Source organism: Equus caballus, chromosome 23, assembly GCF_041296265.1.
Source record: "Equus caballus isolate H_3958 breed thoroughbred chromosome 23, TB-T2T, whole genome shotgun sequence".
Taxonomy (NCBI): Eukaryota; Metazoa; Chordata; class Mammalia; order Perissodactyla; family Equidae; genus Equus; species Equus caballus.
Genome location: NC_091706.1, coordinates 40,050,234 through 40,069,119, shown reverse-complemented (window position 1 = coordinate 40,069,119; position 18,886 = coordinate 40,050,234). Strand labels below are relative to the sequence as shown.

Sequence of the window (18,886 nt, the reverse complement as noted above, 5' to 3'; positions counted from 1 at the left end):
GGAGAGACACTACATGTTTATGGATTGGAAAATTCCGACTTGTTAAGATGGCAGTTCTCCCCTACTGATCTTCAGATTTAGTGCAATCCCCTGAAAATGCCAGCAAGATGTTTTCCGTACAAATTGACAAGACCATCCTAAAATCTACATGAAAACGCAAAGGATCTAGAACAGGAAAAATAATTTTGAAAACAAAAAGTAAGACTTTCACCACCCAATTTCTAAATGTGCTGTAAAGCTACAGTGCAATGCTTGCATGGTGATAGACATATCGATCAACAGAACAGAACAGAAAATACAGAAATAAATCCTTACTGATTTTTGACAAAGGTGCCAACGCAATTCAATAGTGAAAAAAGTCTTTCCAAAAAATAGTGCTAAAACAACTGGATCGATATGTGGGGGGAAAAAAAGCCCCTGAACTTAGATCTTTACCTCACACAACACATAAAAGTCAACTCCAAACAGTATGTATAAGAGCTCAAACTATAAAATTTATAAAAGAAAACATAACAGTCAGCCCCACTGCTGAGTGGTTAAGTTCACATGCTCCGCTTTAGCGACCCAGAGTTTTGCAGGTTCAGATCCTAGGTATAGACCTAGCATTGCTCATCAAGCAATGCTGAGGCGGTGTCCCACATACCAGAGCCAGAAGCACCTACAACTAGAATATACAACTATGTACTGGGGGCTTTGGGGAAAAGGAGGAAAAACAGTAAGATTGGCAAGAGATATTAGCTCAGGTGCCAATCTTAAAAAAAAAAAAAAAAGAGAAAACATAAAAGATGCTTGTGACCTTGGATAGGCCAAAGGTTTCTCAAATAAGATACAAAAAGCATAATTCATAAAGCAAAAAAAATAAGCTAGACTTCACCAATATTAAACTTTTGCTCTCCAAAAGACACCAGTAAGAGACTGAAAAGACAAATCAGACTGATAAAATATATGCAAATCATATATCTGACAAAGAACTTGTATCTGAAACACATAAAAATAACTCTTACAATAAAACAAATACTTCAATTAAAAAAAGAAAAAAATAGACAAAAGGTTTGAATAGCCACTTCACCAAATAACATATACAAAAGGCTAATAATAAGCACATGAAAAGATGCTAGACATTTTTAGTCATTAGGAAAATACAAATTAAAGCCACAATGAGATACCACTACAAACCCTCTAAAATGGCTACAATAAAAAAGACTATCAATACATAGTGCTGATAAGGACGTGGAGAAACAAACCTTCATACACTGCTGATGGAGATGTAGAATGCTACAGCTACTTTGAAACATTTTGGCAGTTTCCTAAAAAGCTAAACATAAACTTAGCATACGGCTGAGCAGTTCCACTCCTAGGCACCTCTCCACAAGAAACGATAATATATATCCAGAGAAAGACGCATACATAAATGTTTATAGCAGCATTATTCATAATGGCCCCAAATTAGAAACAATCCAAATACCCATTAACTGGTGAATAAATTTTAAAAATGTGGTATATCCAAACAATGGAATAATAGTAATAAAAAGGAGTACTACAAAAACATTATGCTAAGTAAAAACCAAGAACAACAGATCACATATTATATGATTTATATGAAATTCCCAGAAAAGCCAAATCTAAAGGGACAAAACGCAGGCCAATGATTTCTTGGGGCTAAAGTGGGAGCAGAGGTTGACTGTAAATGGACATAGTACTTTTTGGGTTGCTACAAATGTTCTAAAACTAGATTGTGATGATGGTTCACAACTCTGTAAATTTACTAATAATCATTATACACTTACGATAGAGGTATTTTATACTCTCAATAGAGCTGTTAGAAAATTAAGCCACAGCAAATTCTACTGTGAATCAACAATAATATCCAAACTTTCGCATGTAAATTTAAGTACGATTTATGACTAAAATAAGGCAAACAACTTGGGGCAACAGATAGGTCTGTGAGAGCAACTCAAAGTTAAGAAATTATAGTGAACTTAAAAGTAAGATACCTTGATTCCAACCAATTGATGCTTACTGGTCAATGAAAACATTTTAATTAAGTAACTGTCTCACTTTGTGTCAAGTCTGAATTCTAGAATATTTAAAAATATTTTTAAATTGTAAGTTTATTTATTCTAATCTGATAAATTATATAATAAATGCTTTAGCAGTAAATGGAACACTCTGATGCAGTACTTCCTACACCATCATTTTAGGTAACACACAAATACTGTATTAAATATTTAATCATATGGTGAGAAAATAAATTTTTTCAATTCTTCTTCAATCCTTACCTAAAGGTAAGCAGGAAATCAGTATGAGATGCTCAGTTACTTCTAAACACCACTCATGTATCTGCTAAGTACCCTTTTTAAGAAAAGGGCAAGAGCCTTTGGCTGGAAACTAGATTTTTGAAACATTGTTTTCATTGTATTCCCTCATACAGTAACACTCTATTCATCCAAGTGGTGCTAGCTTTCCATTTGCAGCAAAGATATAAATTAGTTTATTTTGAAGAGAATTTCAAGTTTAAAAGTTAGATCAGGGGCCGTGATTAAGTTCGTGCATTCTGCTTTGGCACCCTGGGGTACGCAGGTTCAGATCCTGGGCATTGACCCACACTGCTCATCAAGGCATGCTGTGGCAGTGCCCACATACAAAATAGAGACAAGATTGGCACAGATGTTAGCTCATGGCCAATCTTCCTCAAAAGAAAATAAAAAGATTGGATAAGTACTATGAGGACAGGGCAAAAACCATGAATGAGGCACATAAAGAACCTAAATTCAGGAAACTTTGTTTCCCATGATGTAAAACATCTAGTCCACAGCAAACTTGGCATAAATGTTTACCCGTGACATGGATCACGTCAATGATTCAAAAGCACCAGAAGATAGGTGAAATGTTTTTATTTAAATGTGTTTATACTGCTTCTTTTTGTATGTGACCTTTTTCCACAGATCTTGTCAATATAAACGCATCCTTGGAACCAGGAGTTCAACTGGTTATAAGACTGTACAACAATTTAAGTTTTGGTAAACTACAGATTATGTAATAATTATAGAAAGACCTTTTGCCATGTACTTTTCTTTTTTTCCAGCTTATTGAGATATAATTGACATACAACATTGTGTAAGTTTAAGTTGTACATGTTGACTTGATACACTTGTACTTGCAAAATTATTACCACCATAGTGTTAGCTAACACCAACATCACGTCACATAATTACCATTTCTTTCTTGTGGTGAGAACACTTAAGATCTCTCTTAGCAAGTTTCAAATGTATAATACAGTATTATTAACTATAATCACTATGCTGTACATTAGATCCCCAGAACTTATTCATCTTACAGCCAAAAGTTTGTACTCTTTGACCAACATCTCCCCTTTTCCCCCCTCTCCCCATCCCCTGGTAACCACCAGGGTACCACCACTCTAGTCTCTGTTTCTATGCATTCAGCTTTTTTAGATTCCACATATAAGTAATATCATACAGTATGTCTTTTTTTCACTTTTTTGACTTATTTCACTTAACATAAGGGCCCTCAAGTTTCATCCATGTTGTTGCAAATGGCAAGATGTCCTTCTTTCTCATGGCTGAAGAATATTCCATCGTGTGTGTGTATATATATATGCATATATATATATACACACATACCACATCTTCTTTATCCATTCATCTGTTGACAAACACAGGTTGTTTCTACATCTTGGCTATCGTGCATAACAAGTACTACTTTTCTAATGTAATTTGGAGTGTATGTTATAAAAACGTATTTAATTCACCTTCACTTATACAGCTCTAATAAAAGTTTTTCTGAATTTAAGTTGTAATTTAGTACTACCATATTTTTTAAATTACATGTCAACATTTAAAAATCTTCCAATTATTAAGCCCTTAAAAAATTATGTGCTATGCATAAGACAGATACTCTAAATTCATTTATTTACTTATTTTTAATTTACATTAAAAATATTTATTAAGCGGGCCGGCACCATGGCCGAGTGGTTGAGTTCACGCGCTCCACTTTGGCGGCCCAGGGTTTCGCCAGTTCGGATCCTGGGTACAGACATGGCACCACTCATTAGGCCACGGTGAGGCGGTGTCCCACATGCCACAACTGGGAGGACTCAAAACTAAAATACACAGCTATGTACTGGGGGGATTTGGGGAGAAAAAAAAATACGTAAGCACCTGCTTTGTGCAAGGCATTATGGATAATACAAAATAAGATCATTTCTGCCCTCCAGAAACTTATAATCTAGTTGAAGAAGTAAAGCATGTAAAGAAAACTTACAATATAAACAGAAGTTCATCAACAAAATGAATGCACCACTTCACCCTTTGTGCCCACCCCCCACCCCACCTTTCCCCTGGTATCCACTAAACTGTTCTTAGTCCACATTTTTAAATTCCTCATATGAGTGGAGTCACACACAGATTATCCTTCTCTAGCTGGCTTATTTCACTTAACATAATTCCCTTAAGGTCCATCCATGTTATTGCAAATGGAATAATTTTGTTCTGTTTTGCAGCTGAGTAGTATTCCATTGTATATATGTACCACATCCTCTTTATCCATTCATCTGTTGATGGGCACTTAGGTTGCTTCCATGTCTTGGCTATTGTAAATAATGCTGCGATGAACATTGGGGTGCATAGGACTTTTGGGATTGCTGACTTCAAGCTCTCTGGATAGATAACCAATAGTGGAATGGCTGGATCATATGGTAGTTCTATTTTTAATTTTTTGAGGAATCTCCATACTGTTTTCCATAGTGGCTGCACCAGTTTGCATTCCCACTAGCAGTGTATGAGGGTTCCTTTTTCTCCACAACCTCTCCAACATTCGTTACTATTAGTTTTAGATATTTTTGTCATTCTAATGGCTGTAAGGGGATAAAGGATGGATAATATTCTGACAGGCAGAGATGGGGCAAGAAAGCCTTCCAAGAGGGGAGTGTCTCTAATATCCAACTAAGGAGTTTGAACTTTATTCTTTAATCCACAATGAATCCTAAAAGACTTCCCAAGCAACGAATTTATAAGGAAGGCTCTCTGGAGGTAGTGAGAAACAGAATAGAGCTGAAAAGATAAGAAATGGGAGACTTGGAAAAACGTACGCACAAATTAAATGGCCTTCCTGAGGCCACACAGTTAACCATATACCTGATCCTACAACTTCCTTCTTTGAACGTCTATCTCATTGTTTTCCACTATTATCATTCACTAACAAGAACATAAGTTTCTACTCAGGGTTACTCAAAGACACAATTTATTTCATAAGCCCAGTAGTTACTTGCCTATTTCAGCTTCTTATTAGCAACCCTTGCAGGGATAACACAAAATTTTCATTTATCATAAGAACGCACTAACATCTTTGGAAAGGATGTTTGTTACATATAACACATCCCTTCATTCTTTTCATATACTGCCTATTTATGCTATCTTTCACAGGAGGTGTTCAAAAATACTTCTGAGAGTAATTTATACATCTAAAATAATCAATGACCTGAAAATTGAGGTAAGACTAATTTAGAATTACAGCATCCTAAGGTATCATTTTGTGGTTCACATATTTAGACTTTCATATTCACAGTTAAGCAGTATATTAAAGGAATAATTCTAGGCTCTCTGGTATAGTACAAAACATAATCCATCTCATACAAAACTCATGTCAATCATAAATCATAACAGGCAGCTTTATACAACAGCTTCATCATCAAAGCTGAAACTAGTCCTTTTACAATACCCCTTGGCAGAAATACATCATCAATTGCTCACCTCTACTCTAATATAACATATACATACCAAACCTTTTTTGGGTTCCAAAATATATGGATGATCCCTGTAGTAAACTCTTGAGTAATTTTTAGAACTCCCTAAGTAGAATTACAAAGTAGAGAAAAGCAAATTTACATCAACATGTTACAATGAAAACAAATTACACTCTCACGATAAAATTAAAAGGCAAAGTGAGTATCTACAGAAACTTTTCTGTTCATAAACACATCTAAACAGCACTATACTATATTTCTCAAATTTGGAAACAGAAAAGAATTTTGAAGAGATACGATTCTATAACACTGGGATTCCAAATAGCTACCTAGGGTATGTAATATAGTAGCTATCAGAGGTACATAAAAGTTCACTAGAAGACCCATAAAATGTACACAAGTTATTCTTAAGAGATTTTATTTTAATATTTCCATAGTCTTGTGACTAATCAACATTTTACAGATAGCAATTCTTTTGGACATTAAAAAAACCAGGTTAGACTATTAAATGTACGTTCCTTCCACAAGGCTAGTTTTCTCTTTTTTTAAAAAAAAAAAAAGATTTTATTTTTTTCCTTTTGCTCCCCAAAGCCCCGGGTACATAGTTGTATATTCTTCGTTGTGGGTCCTTCTAGTTGCAGCATGTGGGACGCTGCCTCAGTGTGGTTTGATGAGCAGTGCCATGTCTGCGCCCAGGATTCAAACCAACGAAACACTGGGCCGCCTGCAGCGGAGTGCGCGAACTTAACCACTCGGCGACGGGGCCAGCCCCCTAGTTTTCTCTTTTTAAAAATGCATCCCTCCTGGGGGCCAGCCTGGTGGTACAGTGGTTAAGTTTGCACGTTCTGCTTCAGGGGCCCAGGGTTCGCGGGTTCTGATCCTGGGTGTGGACCTACACACTGCTTGTCAAGCCATGCTGTGGCAGGCGTCCCACATATAAAGCAGAGGAAGATGGGCACAGGTGTTAGCTCAGGGCTAGTCTTTCCTCAGCAAAAGAGGACTGGTAGCAGACATTAGCTCAGGACTAATCTTCCTCAAAAAAAAAAAATGCATCCCTCCTAAGTGACTTAACTTACTGAGAGAGCCCTAACAAAACATGAGTAAGTAAATCGCGTTACTATATCCTCTCTGATCTCTTTGAGCATGTCTCTTCCTGTCTTCAAATGCCCTCAAACAGCTTTTAAGACCTCAACACCATAAAACCCTTCTTTAGATCTTCAAAATTCCCTTTATTCTATAAAATTACTTGCATATACAATCTCTCCAAAATCAAAGCTTTCATGTTTTTATGCAAACATTTTAAACCAATTCACTCTAAATTATGCGGGGAAAACTGATAGTTCCTCAATTTAGATAGAGGTGTTTTCACTTTTAAAAGAAGTCTGTTAACCTAAATTTATTTTAACTTACATAGTTTCAGTAAGTTTAGAAATTAAAATATCAAAATAAAAACTTTCAAACTTAGTGAAAAAAGGCCTATCCCAGAAAGAGGAGACTGGAAGCTGAAGTCTGGCACCTGTTTCCCATTCATCCAGTTATATAATCATAAACCTTAAAATCATCTGGTCCAATACTTGATTTTTAAAGTGACAAAGCTGATGCCCGAGATCAAGGTTAGCCATTCATAAACCCACAGTACCATGCAGCCTTCCCTAAGGTATTCCTGCATTTCCTTTCACCTCATATTTCTGAACCTGTAGATTCCCTAAAACCTAATTTTTTGCACAGTGGATCTTAATGCTAATGGCCCCAGGACTTCTGTAGAAAGTAGCCATCTGTGTGTAGGGTGAGAGTTTCAAGGAAATAAGTACGAGTAGTTTTAAATTCCAGGGCTGCCTTAGGTGTATATAGTATCTAACTCCAAAAGCAAAAAACAGATATTCTTGAGGCTGGCCCAGTGGCACAGCGGTTAAATTCGCACGCTCCACTTCAGCATTCCAGAGTTGGTGGGTTCAGATCCCGGGCATGGACTTATACACCACTCATCAAGCCATGCTGCAGCAGCATCCCAAATACAAAACAGAGGAAGACTGCCATAGCTGTTAGCTCAGGGAGAATCTTCCTCAAACAAAACAGAGGAACACTGACAACAGATGTTAGCTCGGGGCCAATCTTCCTCAGCATTAAAAAAAAAAAAAAAAAGGATATTCTTAATAGTCACAATATTCCTAACAAGGCTGAGGAACATTTTTCTTTTACAAAAGAATAAAGGAGCCTACAGGCTTCTGGTCTATCCATCCCTCATTTTAGTTCAGTTCTGCCTAAAATTAAGTTTGCCTTTTTAGAGATAAGGAAAGTTAAATTTCAAGCTTTACAAACAATTTGTTACATTAGATTGAAATTACATACTAAGTTAATAAGACAGTTTAAAATTCAAGTTCTAGTTATTTTTTCTGCATGTGCTTTAAAGATACAATATACACATTCAAAAATGCAATCAAGAGCCAGCCCTGATGGTCTAGTGTTAAAGTTCAGTGCTCTCTGCTTTGGCAGCCTGGTTGGGTTCCCCGTCAACCACACGACTCCTCTGTCAGTAGCCATGCTGTGGCAGCAGCCCACATAGGACTTACAACTAGAACATACAACTATGTACTGGGGCTTTGGGGAGAGGAAAAAAAGAGGAAGATTGGCAACAGATGTTAGCTCAGGGCTAATCTCCCCAGAAAAAAGAAAATGCAATAAAGCACCAGACAGTATAATCACATTGCTGGTTTTATAACAACTTATTTCGTTTTGATATTTATTTAAAAAATTAAACCAGCCAAATTTAACAGCGAATAGTCTGGTTTGCAGCCTAACTACAGTAGTTATATAAAAGAGATACCAGCAATATCTAAATCTCATCATCACTATTACCAGGGCTGTGTGTGAGGACAGTTAAGGGCCTTACAGACATTCAAATGGTCAGATCCAGAGATATGAGGTTTTAATTAATTTAACTAAAGCCGGTATTTCAGAGAGATCTAAGCAAGCCAAGGTCACAACCTATTTCTACATAGCCAAGTTAGCTTCGAAGAGAGAAAAACTTCACTCTGACATCGATTAGTACTGCCTTCTTAGAAAAAAAAAAAGAACAAGAACACTTTTATACTCTATTTTGAGGTTTTTATAAACAAACCTACAGCAGGGTTCGCGGAAAATAGGGAGTTTTCCGTCCACCACTTATTTTTGAAGTTTTTCTCTTATCTACTCGGTAATTAGATACAAGAAAGCAAAAACCAGGATTCACAGAAAGCAAAAATAGAACTCAGTTTCATGATCTCCCCAAATCTTATTATTTCCAAGTGTTAATACCCCGGAGCAGCGCGGACAGATCTGAGTTCTACTTCCGCTCCTCCTAACCCCCCTACAATTCTCTACTCAAGAGCCCAGGAGCAGCAGAGAAAAGGACTAGCCTGAAAGTGGGGAGCAGATGTAGGGGTGAGGCGAACACTCGGATAACCAGACCCTTCGTCAAAAATAAAGAACTCTGGCTGCAGTGGCTGGAAATAAGTTATGACCGCCTGTAAACTCTGGCACCGGGTAAAGCCCAACAGGCTCTCCCTAACTCCAAAACAACGACCTAATTTAAAGCAAGCGAGGGCTGGGAACACAGCAGCGGCCAGGTTTCCAACTGTGGGAAGTTTAAAACAAATTTGTTCCCCGGGGAATGGGGGAAGGGAGAGAAGGGCAAGTCTGGGCTCGGCCGAGGGAACGCGCGGGGTCTGCACTGCGCGCGGCGGTCGGTCCAACGCGGGGAGGCGCAGGGCTTTTGGGCAGCAGCGACTGCATCCAGCCCGGAGCCCCGGCCGGAGGACACACCCGGACCCGGGGGGACATGCGGCCGAGCGGGTGGAACGAGGACGCGGACGGCGAACACGAGTGGGGCTGGAGCGAAGGGGCAGGGGTCCGGGACTCCGGGTGGAAGTTGGGGGCGGGACGATGCCGGACGCCCGGGAGGGAGCGGCGAGAGGCGGCGGGCGGCTCTACTTACGCGGCTGTACCAGATGCTGAGGCGGGCCGGGGCCAGCACGGCGAAGAAAGTCCTCTGGGGGTCGGACTGGACGTGGAAAGGCGCCTCGGCGGGGCTCCCCAGAGGCCAGAGCAGCCTCTTGGGCCAGCCGCTCAGGAAATACATGATCCGCGCGGAGCCGCCAACGCCGCGGCGCCCGGCGGCCCCGGCCCCGTCCGTCACACTCAGCGGCCCGGGGCCGGACGCCTGCCTCCCACACCGCCACCGGCCGAGTCGGCGGCGGCGGCAGCGGCAGCTGGGGGCATCTGCCCGCTGGCCGGGCCGGGCCGGGCCGGGCCGACGCGATGCTAAGCGACGAAGGCAGCCCGGCGCTGACGGGGCCCAGTGTGGGGGAGGGAGTGGGAGGGAGAGTCCGGCCGGGGAGGGGGCGGGAGGAGCGCGGAGACCCGCCCCGGCCCCGCCCCTTCCTCGGGCCGCACGGGCGTCACCACGCCGCGCCGCGTGGGTCTGGCTGGAGAGGGCTGCCCTGCGCGCGCGCACTGGAGACTTCTCCCTCCCCTGCGCTCCGCTTTCTGAAGCTCCGCCCTAATCTTCGCCAGGGGCCGCCGCGCTGCGTCAGTACGCATGCGCTTTTGCCCAGCGCTTGCTCCTCTGCACCTCCCACTTGCAATCTGGAGCGTACCGTCAGGGCCGGGAGGGCGGGACAACCGCCTGAGCGGAGGGCATGTGGGCTGAGCCGGGCTAGACGCGGCTGCGAGGCGACTCGGCCGGTGGGACACGCCCCTCGCCTGGCCTAGCCAAATTTGTCTTCCCTCTCGGATTGGTGAGGACTCTGGTCGGGGCGGGCCCGGCGCTGCAACGCCACGGAGGAGGGGGTGCAGAGAAGCTCGAGTCACCTGACGTTCCCCGCTCGAGTCCTCGCCCTGTGCTCCGCGCTACGGCGTCTGTGTTGAGCTGTCGGGTCCTTGGGCCGGTGAGTCCCTGTTGTGTGCCAAGAACTTTGTGAAAGCTGGTGGTGAAGGTCCTGCCCGCGTGGAGTTTACATCCTAGAGGGCACCTTTATTCAGTCGGTAAATAAATCACCTACCATGAAAGTGCTTGAGGGCCGTCCTCTGTCCTTTAGGAGTTCTAAATCTAGTGTATATTTTTGAATTCAGTTTGCATTCATCTGTCCCTTTACCAACCGTAATGTTAGACAAGGCGAGGCTGTCTATCTCTTTTCCACCCTCGGCAGAGGATATGCTGCAAAAGACAGACTTAACTTTAGAGCTGGAAAGAACTTTAGAGATTTTGTAGTTTGGTGTTTTGGACCCCAGGGATCACCTTAACAACAACTGTTTCTTTTAAAGTATTGACCCTATGATTACCTCTAAGAGGACGGCAATAGTGGAGATGGAGTGTGGAGTGGGGGAAGGAGGACCTGGAATAAAAGACTTGCTTCTCGTTGTCTGTCGTTTTTGTACAGTTTGAAATTTTCCATGTTTATATTACTTTTTCAATTAAAAAATATTTGAGTTAGCCCAGGTTTATAAAAAATGTTAACTCATAAAAAGTAACAACATAAAGAGTAAAAAAGAAAGTTAATACTTATTAGATGTAGCATTTTAGCTGGAATTCAGAACAAAATATGTAACTCTGTAATTTTTCTAAACATTCACTACGTTCCCCAGAAGGTGATCAAAGAACCCCAGGATTCCTCAAATCAAAGTTGAAACTGCCTCACCGCTCACCAGCCTCTTGTGGTCAGACTGTGCCTCCTTCCTGGTGTTTTTTTCCGACAACCAGCACAGCAGCTTGGAACGTAGTTAAGAATAGTAAACTCAAAATATTTGTCAGATGAAACACTGGATGAAACCTGATCCAGCTGAACTTCACCGTTAAGCAAATAAGCCCAGATAGGTTTCTTGAGTTGCCAATATAAAATTGTAGAAGAATAATACAGTTGCATCATACTTTCATCTTACTTGCTCAGATTCAGTTATGCACTTGGCAGAAAGAGAGAGGAAATGAAAAAAGTTACAGTGCAGCAATTCCACTGTCAATTTTACTGAGAGTGTGTTTGTCCCAGCTCTCCTTCAGAGGTTCTTTGTTCTCATGTACCTCCTAAATGTGAGCATCTTGCAGCGCTTGTACACAATTTAAGGAACTTCTACGTAATTTTTATTGCACTCAGCGTTAACTTTACTTGCTGACTTCAGAATCTAATTCCCTTGCCATACCCCTTTGTAGCACTTAAAGTTTCAAAATATTTTCCAATGTGTGACTTGCTTTAGTTTCACAGTAAGTCTTCAAAGTAGGTAATGGTGTGATGTTATTCTCACTTTCCTAATGAGGAAATATGACCAGAGGGGTGGACATGCCTGAAGTCACATGGCCTGAAAAGAACTGGCCTTTCTTCTACAGACCCGGTGATCTTTAGACTGAATTGAATTGAATTGTGGCAGTTGCTCCTGGTGGTGAGAGGGGGAGGAGGAGACGCTCTGGGCCTTTCTCCCCTTTGGGGGGAAAAAGTGAAATATCTGACTCTCCACAACCCTTTACTTAAAAGTCCTTCCATTGTGATAGAAACTTTATGGACTGGATTTTCCAACTTTCAGATATCATATTCTAACTTTACTTTGTAAAATACACTAGCAATTCCCATGCCCTGGATCTTCCTTCTCCTTCCCTTACCCTATCACCATCACTCTCTAGTCAAACTTATTGAACTCTACTCTGAGCTAAGACTAAACTGATGAATGAAAGTTAATAGGTGCATGTTTTCATCTATCAACTAACAGGGCTTTTTTATTACACGAAGTAATGTTGGTAAGGGTGCACGGAAGCCGAGGTACATTTATAAACTGTTGGTGGGAATGTAATTTGGTGCAGTTTTTCTAAGGGTAGTTGGGATTACATTAAAAAAAAAAGAGATCTGAAAAATGTGGATACCCTTGGCCCCAACTATTTCTTTCCTGTGATTATTTTCTAAGGAAATTAACACTAAGTACAGAATTTTAGCTTTAAGAATGTACCCCATGTAGGGCTGGCCCGGTGGTGCAGCGGTTAAGTTCGCACATTCCGCTTCGGTGGCCCGGGGTTCGCTGGTTCAGATCCTGGGTGCAGACGTGACACCACTTGGCAAGCCATGCTGTGGCAGGCGTCCCACACATAAAGTAGAGGAAGATGGGCATGGATGTTAGCTCAGGGCCAGTCTTCCTCAACAAAAAGAGGAGGATTGGCAGCAGATGTTAGCTCAGCGCTAATCTTCCTCAAAAAATAAAATGTACCCCACAAAGTTGTAGCTAAGAGGAAATAGTCTAAGTGACCTCGAAAAGACATTAATCATAGTCCTTCCTTACAATGGAGCATTTTGCAAAAATAAAAAATTGTGTTGGGGAAGAATATTTAATCATATATAAGTGTGTTAATTATATATTATGAAGTAATGAAAGCAGATTAAAGACAGTATGTTAAATATCCTGTGTTCATGAAAAAAAGTCTATATGTGCCTAGAAAAAAAAATGGAAGAAAATGTACTAAAATATTGGTGTTTACCCCTGATTATGGGTGCTTTTTATGTTCTTTGTGGGCTTTTTTTGTATTTTCCAAATTCCCTATAATAAACTCATGTTACTTTTGTAATGAGAAAAAAAGTTATGTAAAACAGTTAAATTGCTAATGATTGAAAATGTCCCACTTGTTCTGCTCTAAATGGGGCCTGCAGTACTGGCAAATCAAAGGGAGTAATGTGTAATGTGGAGTTTCAGGCAGAGTCCCAAGACTAGTGACAGGAAGATTAGGAGGAAAGGCATTCTGAGTCACCAGACTAAAAGTAGGCCCTGCGTACCTCTTCACACATTCAGACTCCTGATGACGACGTGACAGTACTGGGACCAGATTTTTGTTCTGAGCACACCACTCCCAATGTTTGGGGACCTCCGTAAGAGCCTATGGTAATATTCACTGAAGATGATACTTCTTTAGTTTATGACTCTTTACTATGCTTTAACATTCGACCTTATTACACTTTTGTCATGTGCAACTGATGTGTTTGCTTCTGGGTTAGACTCATTTTTTTTTCTTGAGTAAGATTAGCCCTGAGCTAACATCTGCCGCCAATCCTCCTCTTTTTGCTGAGGAAGACTGGCCTTGAGCTAACATCTGTGCCCATCTTCCTCTACTTTATATGTGGGACCCCTGCCACAGCATGGCTTGACAAGTGGTGCGTTGGTCCGCACCCAGGATCTGAACCGGTGAACCCCGGGCCACCGAAGCGGAACATGGGAACTTAACCACTGCACCACCGGGCCAACCCCTGGGTTAGACTCTTGATTATCATTTATCCTCTTCTGAAAATTGGTAATGAATATCTCAGCTGAAATGATGTGATGTCTGAGTTTTGCTTCAAAATAATCTGAAGGTGAGTGGAGAGGTGGAACTACCTATGAAACAAAGTTGGGCATGAACTGATAAAATCCTTGAAGCTAAGTGATGGGTAGTTGGGAATTGATTGTGTCATTAACTGTCCTTTTCTATATGGTTGAGATTTTCAATAATAAGTGTAAACATTTAAATTGAAAAGGACATCTCATTAACTTTGGTCATATGTGACTAACCAGTCTACCTTGTCCAAAATCTTCCTCAGTAAACAGTGTTAAATATTGCTTGGAATCATTTAATTAACCATAAAGGCAGCATGGCTTATTATTAATAAGTCTTATGGATACAAACGAAACTCTAGGCTGGAGCATGAACACAAACTAGAAAATAAAGTGAGGAAGCCTATCGTTCCTAATCAAGCAAGATAGAAAGAGTCACTATTCCTTCTCTTCGCTTTGGTCTTTTTAGAAATTAAAAAATCATTGGAAACAGACCTGATTCCACACAAATTAGCCAATAATAACAATTGTTCTGTTTGACCATGTCTCAACCAGTTTTCCAGTATAAAAAAATGCCGTACCCGAATTTTCTGTGTGTATTTTTTATTAAAATAGCAAGAGTTGGACAAAGAAATTGTTTAACCCCATAATGTGAGATGGTAGAGAATTCACCATAGTTCTAATCAGACCTCTCTCTCTCCCTCCTCCCTCCCTTCTTCTTTCCCTTCTCCTCCTCCTCTACCTCCACCTCCTTCTCCTCCTCCTTCTCTCTCTCTATTCAGACAAATATGCCTTCATTAGTTTGGACAAAAACTCATATTCATTGCATTGTCCCTTTATCTCCTGTATTTATCAGGAAGCTTAGAGCCAAATTTAGTGCCTAATTGTAACAAAACATTCTGGTATACAATAGTTTTGGCTTCTGTCCTATTCTCATCCGTTATTCTTATGTTTTCCACTAGGTTTAATTTGACAACTTCAAGAATTATAAACCCCAAGTGAGTACAATTCTAGAAATTAACAGTTTCCATGAAAATTTTTTTATCAAACCAAACCTTAATATTAACTATATAACTGTTATGTTTTGTAATAGTCCAAAATTTTATAAAAGGGCAACAGTGTTCTTTTTATTATTACCTTTTTTGTGGTTTATATTCTTTTATGGTGGTAAACACATAACATAAAATTTACTGTCTTAACCATTTTTAAGTGTAGCATAAGTATATACACATGTTGTGAAACAGATCACCAGAACTTTTTCATCTTGCAAAACTGAAACACTATATCCATTAAACAACAACTTCTTTTTTCCCCCTCCCCCAGCCCCTGACAACTACCATTCTACTTTCTGTTTCTGTAAATTTGACTACCTTCGTTACTCCATATAAGTGAAATCTTACAGTATTTGTCTTTTTGTGACTGGCTTGTTTCATTTAGCATAAAGACCAGGGTTCAGACCTGGTCTGTGCTGATCACCTTCATGTTGCTCATCTAGCCCTCTAAGCTACCCTTAACTGTTCCCCATCTGTAGAGTAGAGATGATAATAATACCTATCTTATCAGCTTTTCTTTTTTTTTTTAATGCTAGAAACCAAGAGCTCAGAGTAATCCATGCCCTTAGCAGTATATTTTGGGGGGTTTTTGCTTGTTTGTTTTTCTGCTTTTTCTCCCCAAATCCCCCCAGTACATAGTTGTATATTTTAGTTTTGGGTCCTTCTAGTTGTGGCATGTGGGACGCTGCCTCAATGTGGCCTGACGAGCGGTGTCATGTCTGTGCCCGTGATGAGAACCAGCGAAACCCTGGGCCGCAGAAGCGGAGCACACAAACTTAACCACTCGGCCACAGGGCTGGCCCCAGCAGTATATTTTGGATTAGACACAAAGAAGAACTTCCTAATGATTGGTGCTGTTACACAAATAATGAAAATAGAACTAGTATTTATTCAGCCCTTATTATGTGCTAGATACTGCTCTAAGCACTTTACATTCCTTAATTTTTACCCTCTTAGCAATCATATGAGATAGACATTATCTCTATTTTACAGACAAAGAAACTGAGGTTTAGAGAGGCCCAAGATTCAGAGTTGGGAAGTGGTAGAATCAAAACTTGAACCCTGAACCTTAACACTTAACAACTTCACTGTACTGTCTCTTTCCACAAACTTATTTTCCCCCTAACTAAATATACATAGTTAACATCAGGCTGACTTATTAACTAATTTTTTTAAATTCCTAAGAATATTTTTTCTTGCTGAATCCTTCATACAGAAAGATTACTCTGCTAAGAAAATGAATGAAATCGGCATTTTCACATTCACCTGGAGAATAACATTCTTTGTATCTTAAGCAAAAATGAAAACAATAATTTATCCAAAGGGTCATGTGAATTCTTGAAAATAAGCACTGGAAGGAAGAGAGGGAGGAATGAATCACATCACTCAGATATGATGTTGAAGATTATAAATGAATCAAGGAGTTAACCTTTTAACAATTAGGTAGTATTTTAACAACATTAGCACATCCAGATCATTCAACATATGATTCACCAATTAAAGAATTTCCCCCTACCCAAGTCACTTCCTAAAAATGCCCAATGTAATGCAGTGCAGGCTCTTACTTTCCTCTGAAAGTCTCTAGGATTTGATTGTGTTCTTGCCTTGGGCTGCACTACCCGAACCCCAAGCAAGCACATTGTTCTCGGAGGTTGTCTCAGGATTCCACTGTCGTAAAGACAAGAAAATTGACAAAGATGGCCAGAGCTCCCTCCGTGTTTTTACCTTGATCAGGTAGGGTGAAACACATGGGCTTAAATCAGCCAGGTGTGTGGATTTGAAAAGAAAGTTGGCCATTGCCTGTATATACTTTATTATTAAGCCCATTTCCTTCCATGATCAAGGAGGTAAAAACCAGTTTACCTGATAATGTCTGTTAATATTAGGGCTTATCCAGCTCTGTAACCCAGATCTCTGGTGAAAATACTTATTGGCTAAAATGTGGCAGCATATCGAGACTCAAGGATTCAAGACTCAAGGAATAGGAAATGGGTGCTGAGATCCTCTAAAGAGGATCTCAAAATATCCTGTTATTGCTCATACAATTCCCTCCTGTGGTTAAACTATTCACTAGAAGAAATATCTACTTAAGGTTTTATCATCCTCTGCTAATCTACAGATTTTATAAAAATAGTGGACGTTTTTAAGTTTATTCATCAGGAAAGCACTAATAACAATACCCCCAAGCAAAAGTTTCAAAACAAACATATTCAGACCATATAACCACCATGTAATGAATTTTAAAGATGTCTAGTCTTAGGCAAAACAGTTAATGCAGACATAAAGTTGAGGATATAAAATCAAAGACAGTCAAGGAATTAAAATATGTGAACGCAATTGTTAACACTTTATAATGCCATTAACCTTAACAAAGCAAGAGAAAGGCCATAGAGTCACAAGTTGAGAAACTGTCCTTTAAGTGTAATAAAATCGGTGAAAGAGCCTAATTCAGTTTGTTAGTATGAAACATGGTACATAGCATTATTATATTCAGGCCATATGGGTAAGTTATAAATCCTCCAAAATTTTATATGTACTTTTTGTCTTTCATTTACTTATGATTGCTTCCTCAGTGTTCTATTGAGAACATGTTGGCATTTCTGTCTTGTTTCATTATTCCACTTATTAAGAGTTGCATTTCCTGGGTTCTCTTGCTTCTTATTAAACTTTGGACAAATTCAGATAAAAAGAAAATGGAGCAAAAGAGAACTTCTGAAAGAAGTACTACCTAAGCAAGCAAAGAACCATCCAGTGTGTCAATATTCAATAATCCTCCAAAACCTTTCTCTCCTGTCTCACAAAGACGCTGTCACCTTCAAGAACAGGGTACCATCTGTGAGGCTGCTTCCTGCAGAAGCAACCCTGTGCCCTCCTTCCAGCAATACACCATCTCCTCCACCTGGGTTCTTCTCCTTCAGAGCCCCACCTGTCCTTTACTCTTTGTCTTTGTTTTGGTTTCCCCAGAAGCTGACCCTGAGACAAGAAGACACATACAAATAGTTTTTTTGGGTGGTGATCTCAGGAAATGCCAGCAAAGGAAGGAAGACAAGGAAGGGAAGACAGCCAATAGAGGGAGTGTTTTCAAGCACGTTAGCACTATGGGTAACAGGCACTTAGTCCCTCTAGGGAATTCTGGGAACCAGTCTAGAACTCATGCTTCTGAGTTATTCTTCCTGAGAAGCAAGGAAGCTGGAGATTTATACACCAGGTCCTATCAATCATTAGTTAAGGGCTGCTCCTGGGAGGCATTAAATCTTTACACATCCAGCCTCTATGCTCACAGTTGGACCTTTAGCCACTAGAAAGCCATTGCAAGGTGGTGCAGCTGCTGGTAGTGGGTAAGGCCCTAAGGAGACATGGGCAGGGCACCAACAGCATCTGCTCCACTGGTGTCTGAGATTCCAGTCTAGTACACTGAGACCCATTATCGAAAGCCAGGGCTCAAAGAACAGGGAAGAAGACCAAAGGCTCTGGACACAGACTAGTTTCAGAATCTGGGTTCTTAACTTCTCTAAGCTTCAAAATTCCACAAAGCATTGTTATGGGGATTGAATAATTCATGTACAAGTACCCAGTATTTTGACTGGCACATAGCACATATTCCCCAAAATGCTATTTATTAATAATGTTATTAACCCTTGATCCCCTCACAGAGACCTAAAATCAGACAGGATCTAAAAGTGTTCTGCTTGACCAGGTTGCCCAGCAGGAACCCAGAAGTTCCAGTCTTGCTACTGGCACAGCATTTACACTGGCT

At 40.4% G+C, this 18,886-nt stretch overlaps 1 protein-coding gene and 1 long non-coding RNA gene across 11 annotated transcripts in view; one reads left to right on the top strand and one right to left on the bottom strand.

The window, feature by feature from the left end:
- The window catches only part of RIC1 (RIC1 homolog, RAB6A GEF complex partner 1), a 145,211-nt gene extending 134,901 nt beyond the window's left edge, over nucleotides 1-10,310 (bottom strand). For 3 of the 7 annotated variants that reach the window (XM_023627321.2, XM_070248300.1, XM_070248298.1), the window contains exon 1: nucleotides 9,738-10,098. In XM_023627321.2, the coding sequence (XP_023483089.1) occupies nucleotides 9,738-9,881 (144 nt within the window). In that variant the 5' untranslated portion in view covers nucleotides 9,882-10,098. Of the gene's footprint in view, nucleotides 1-9,737 lie in introns of all 7 variants that reach the window. The other 4 variants (XM_023627318.2, XM_070248299.1, XM_023627320.2 and 1 more) reach the window with 4 other exon arrangements.
- A 114-nt stretch (nucleotides 10,311-10,424) lies between these two features.
- Nucleotides 10,425-18,886, top strand: part of LOC102148834 (uncharacterized) — a 38,673-nt gene continuing 30,211 nt past the window's right edge. Inside the window, exons 1-3 of one of the 4 annotated variants that reach the window (XR_011431218.1) lie at nucleotides 13,556-13,651; nucleotides 13,905-14,118; nucleotides 15,040-15,075. This is a non-coding gene — a long non-coding RNA (uncharacterized lncRNA). Of the gene's footprint in view, nucleotides 10,690-13,555; nucleotides 13,652-13,904; nucleotides 14,119-15,039; nucleotides 15,076-18,886 lie in introns of those variants that run through there. The other 3 variants (XR_011431219.1, XR_002803228.2, XR_289369.4) reach the window with 3 other exon arrangements.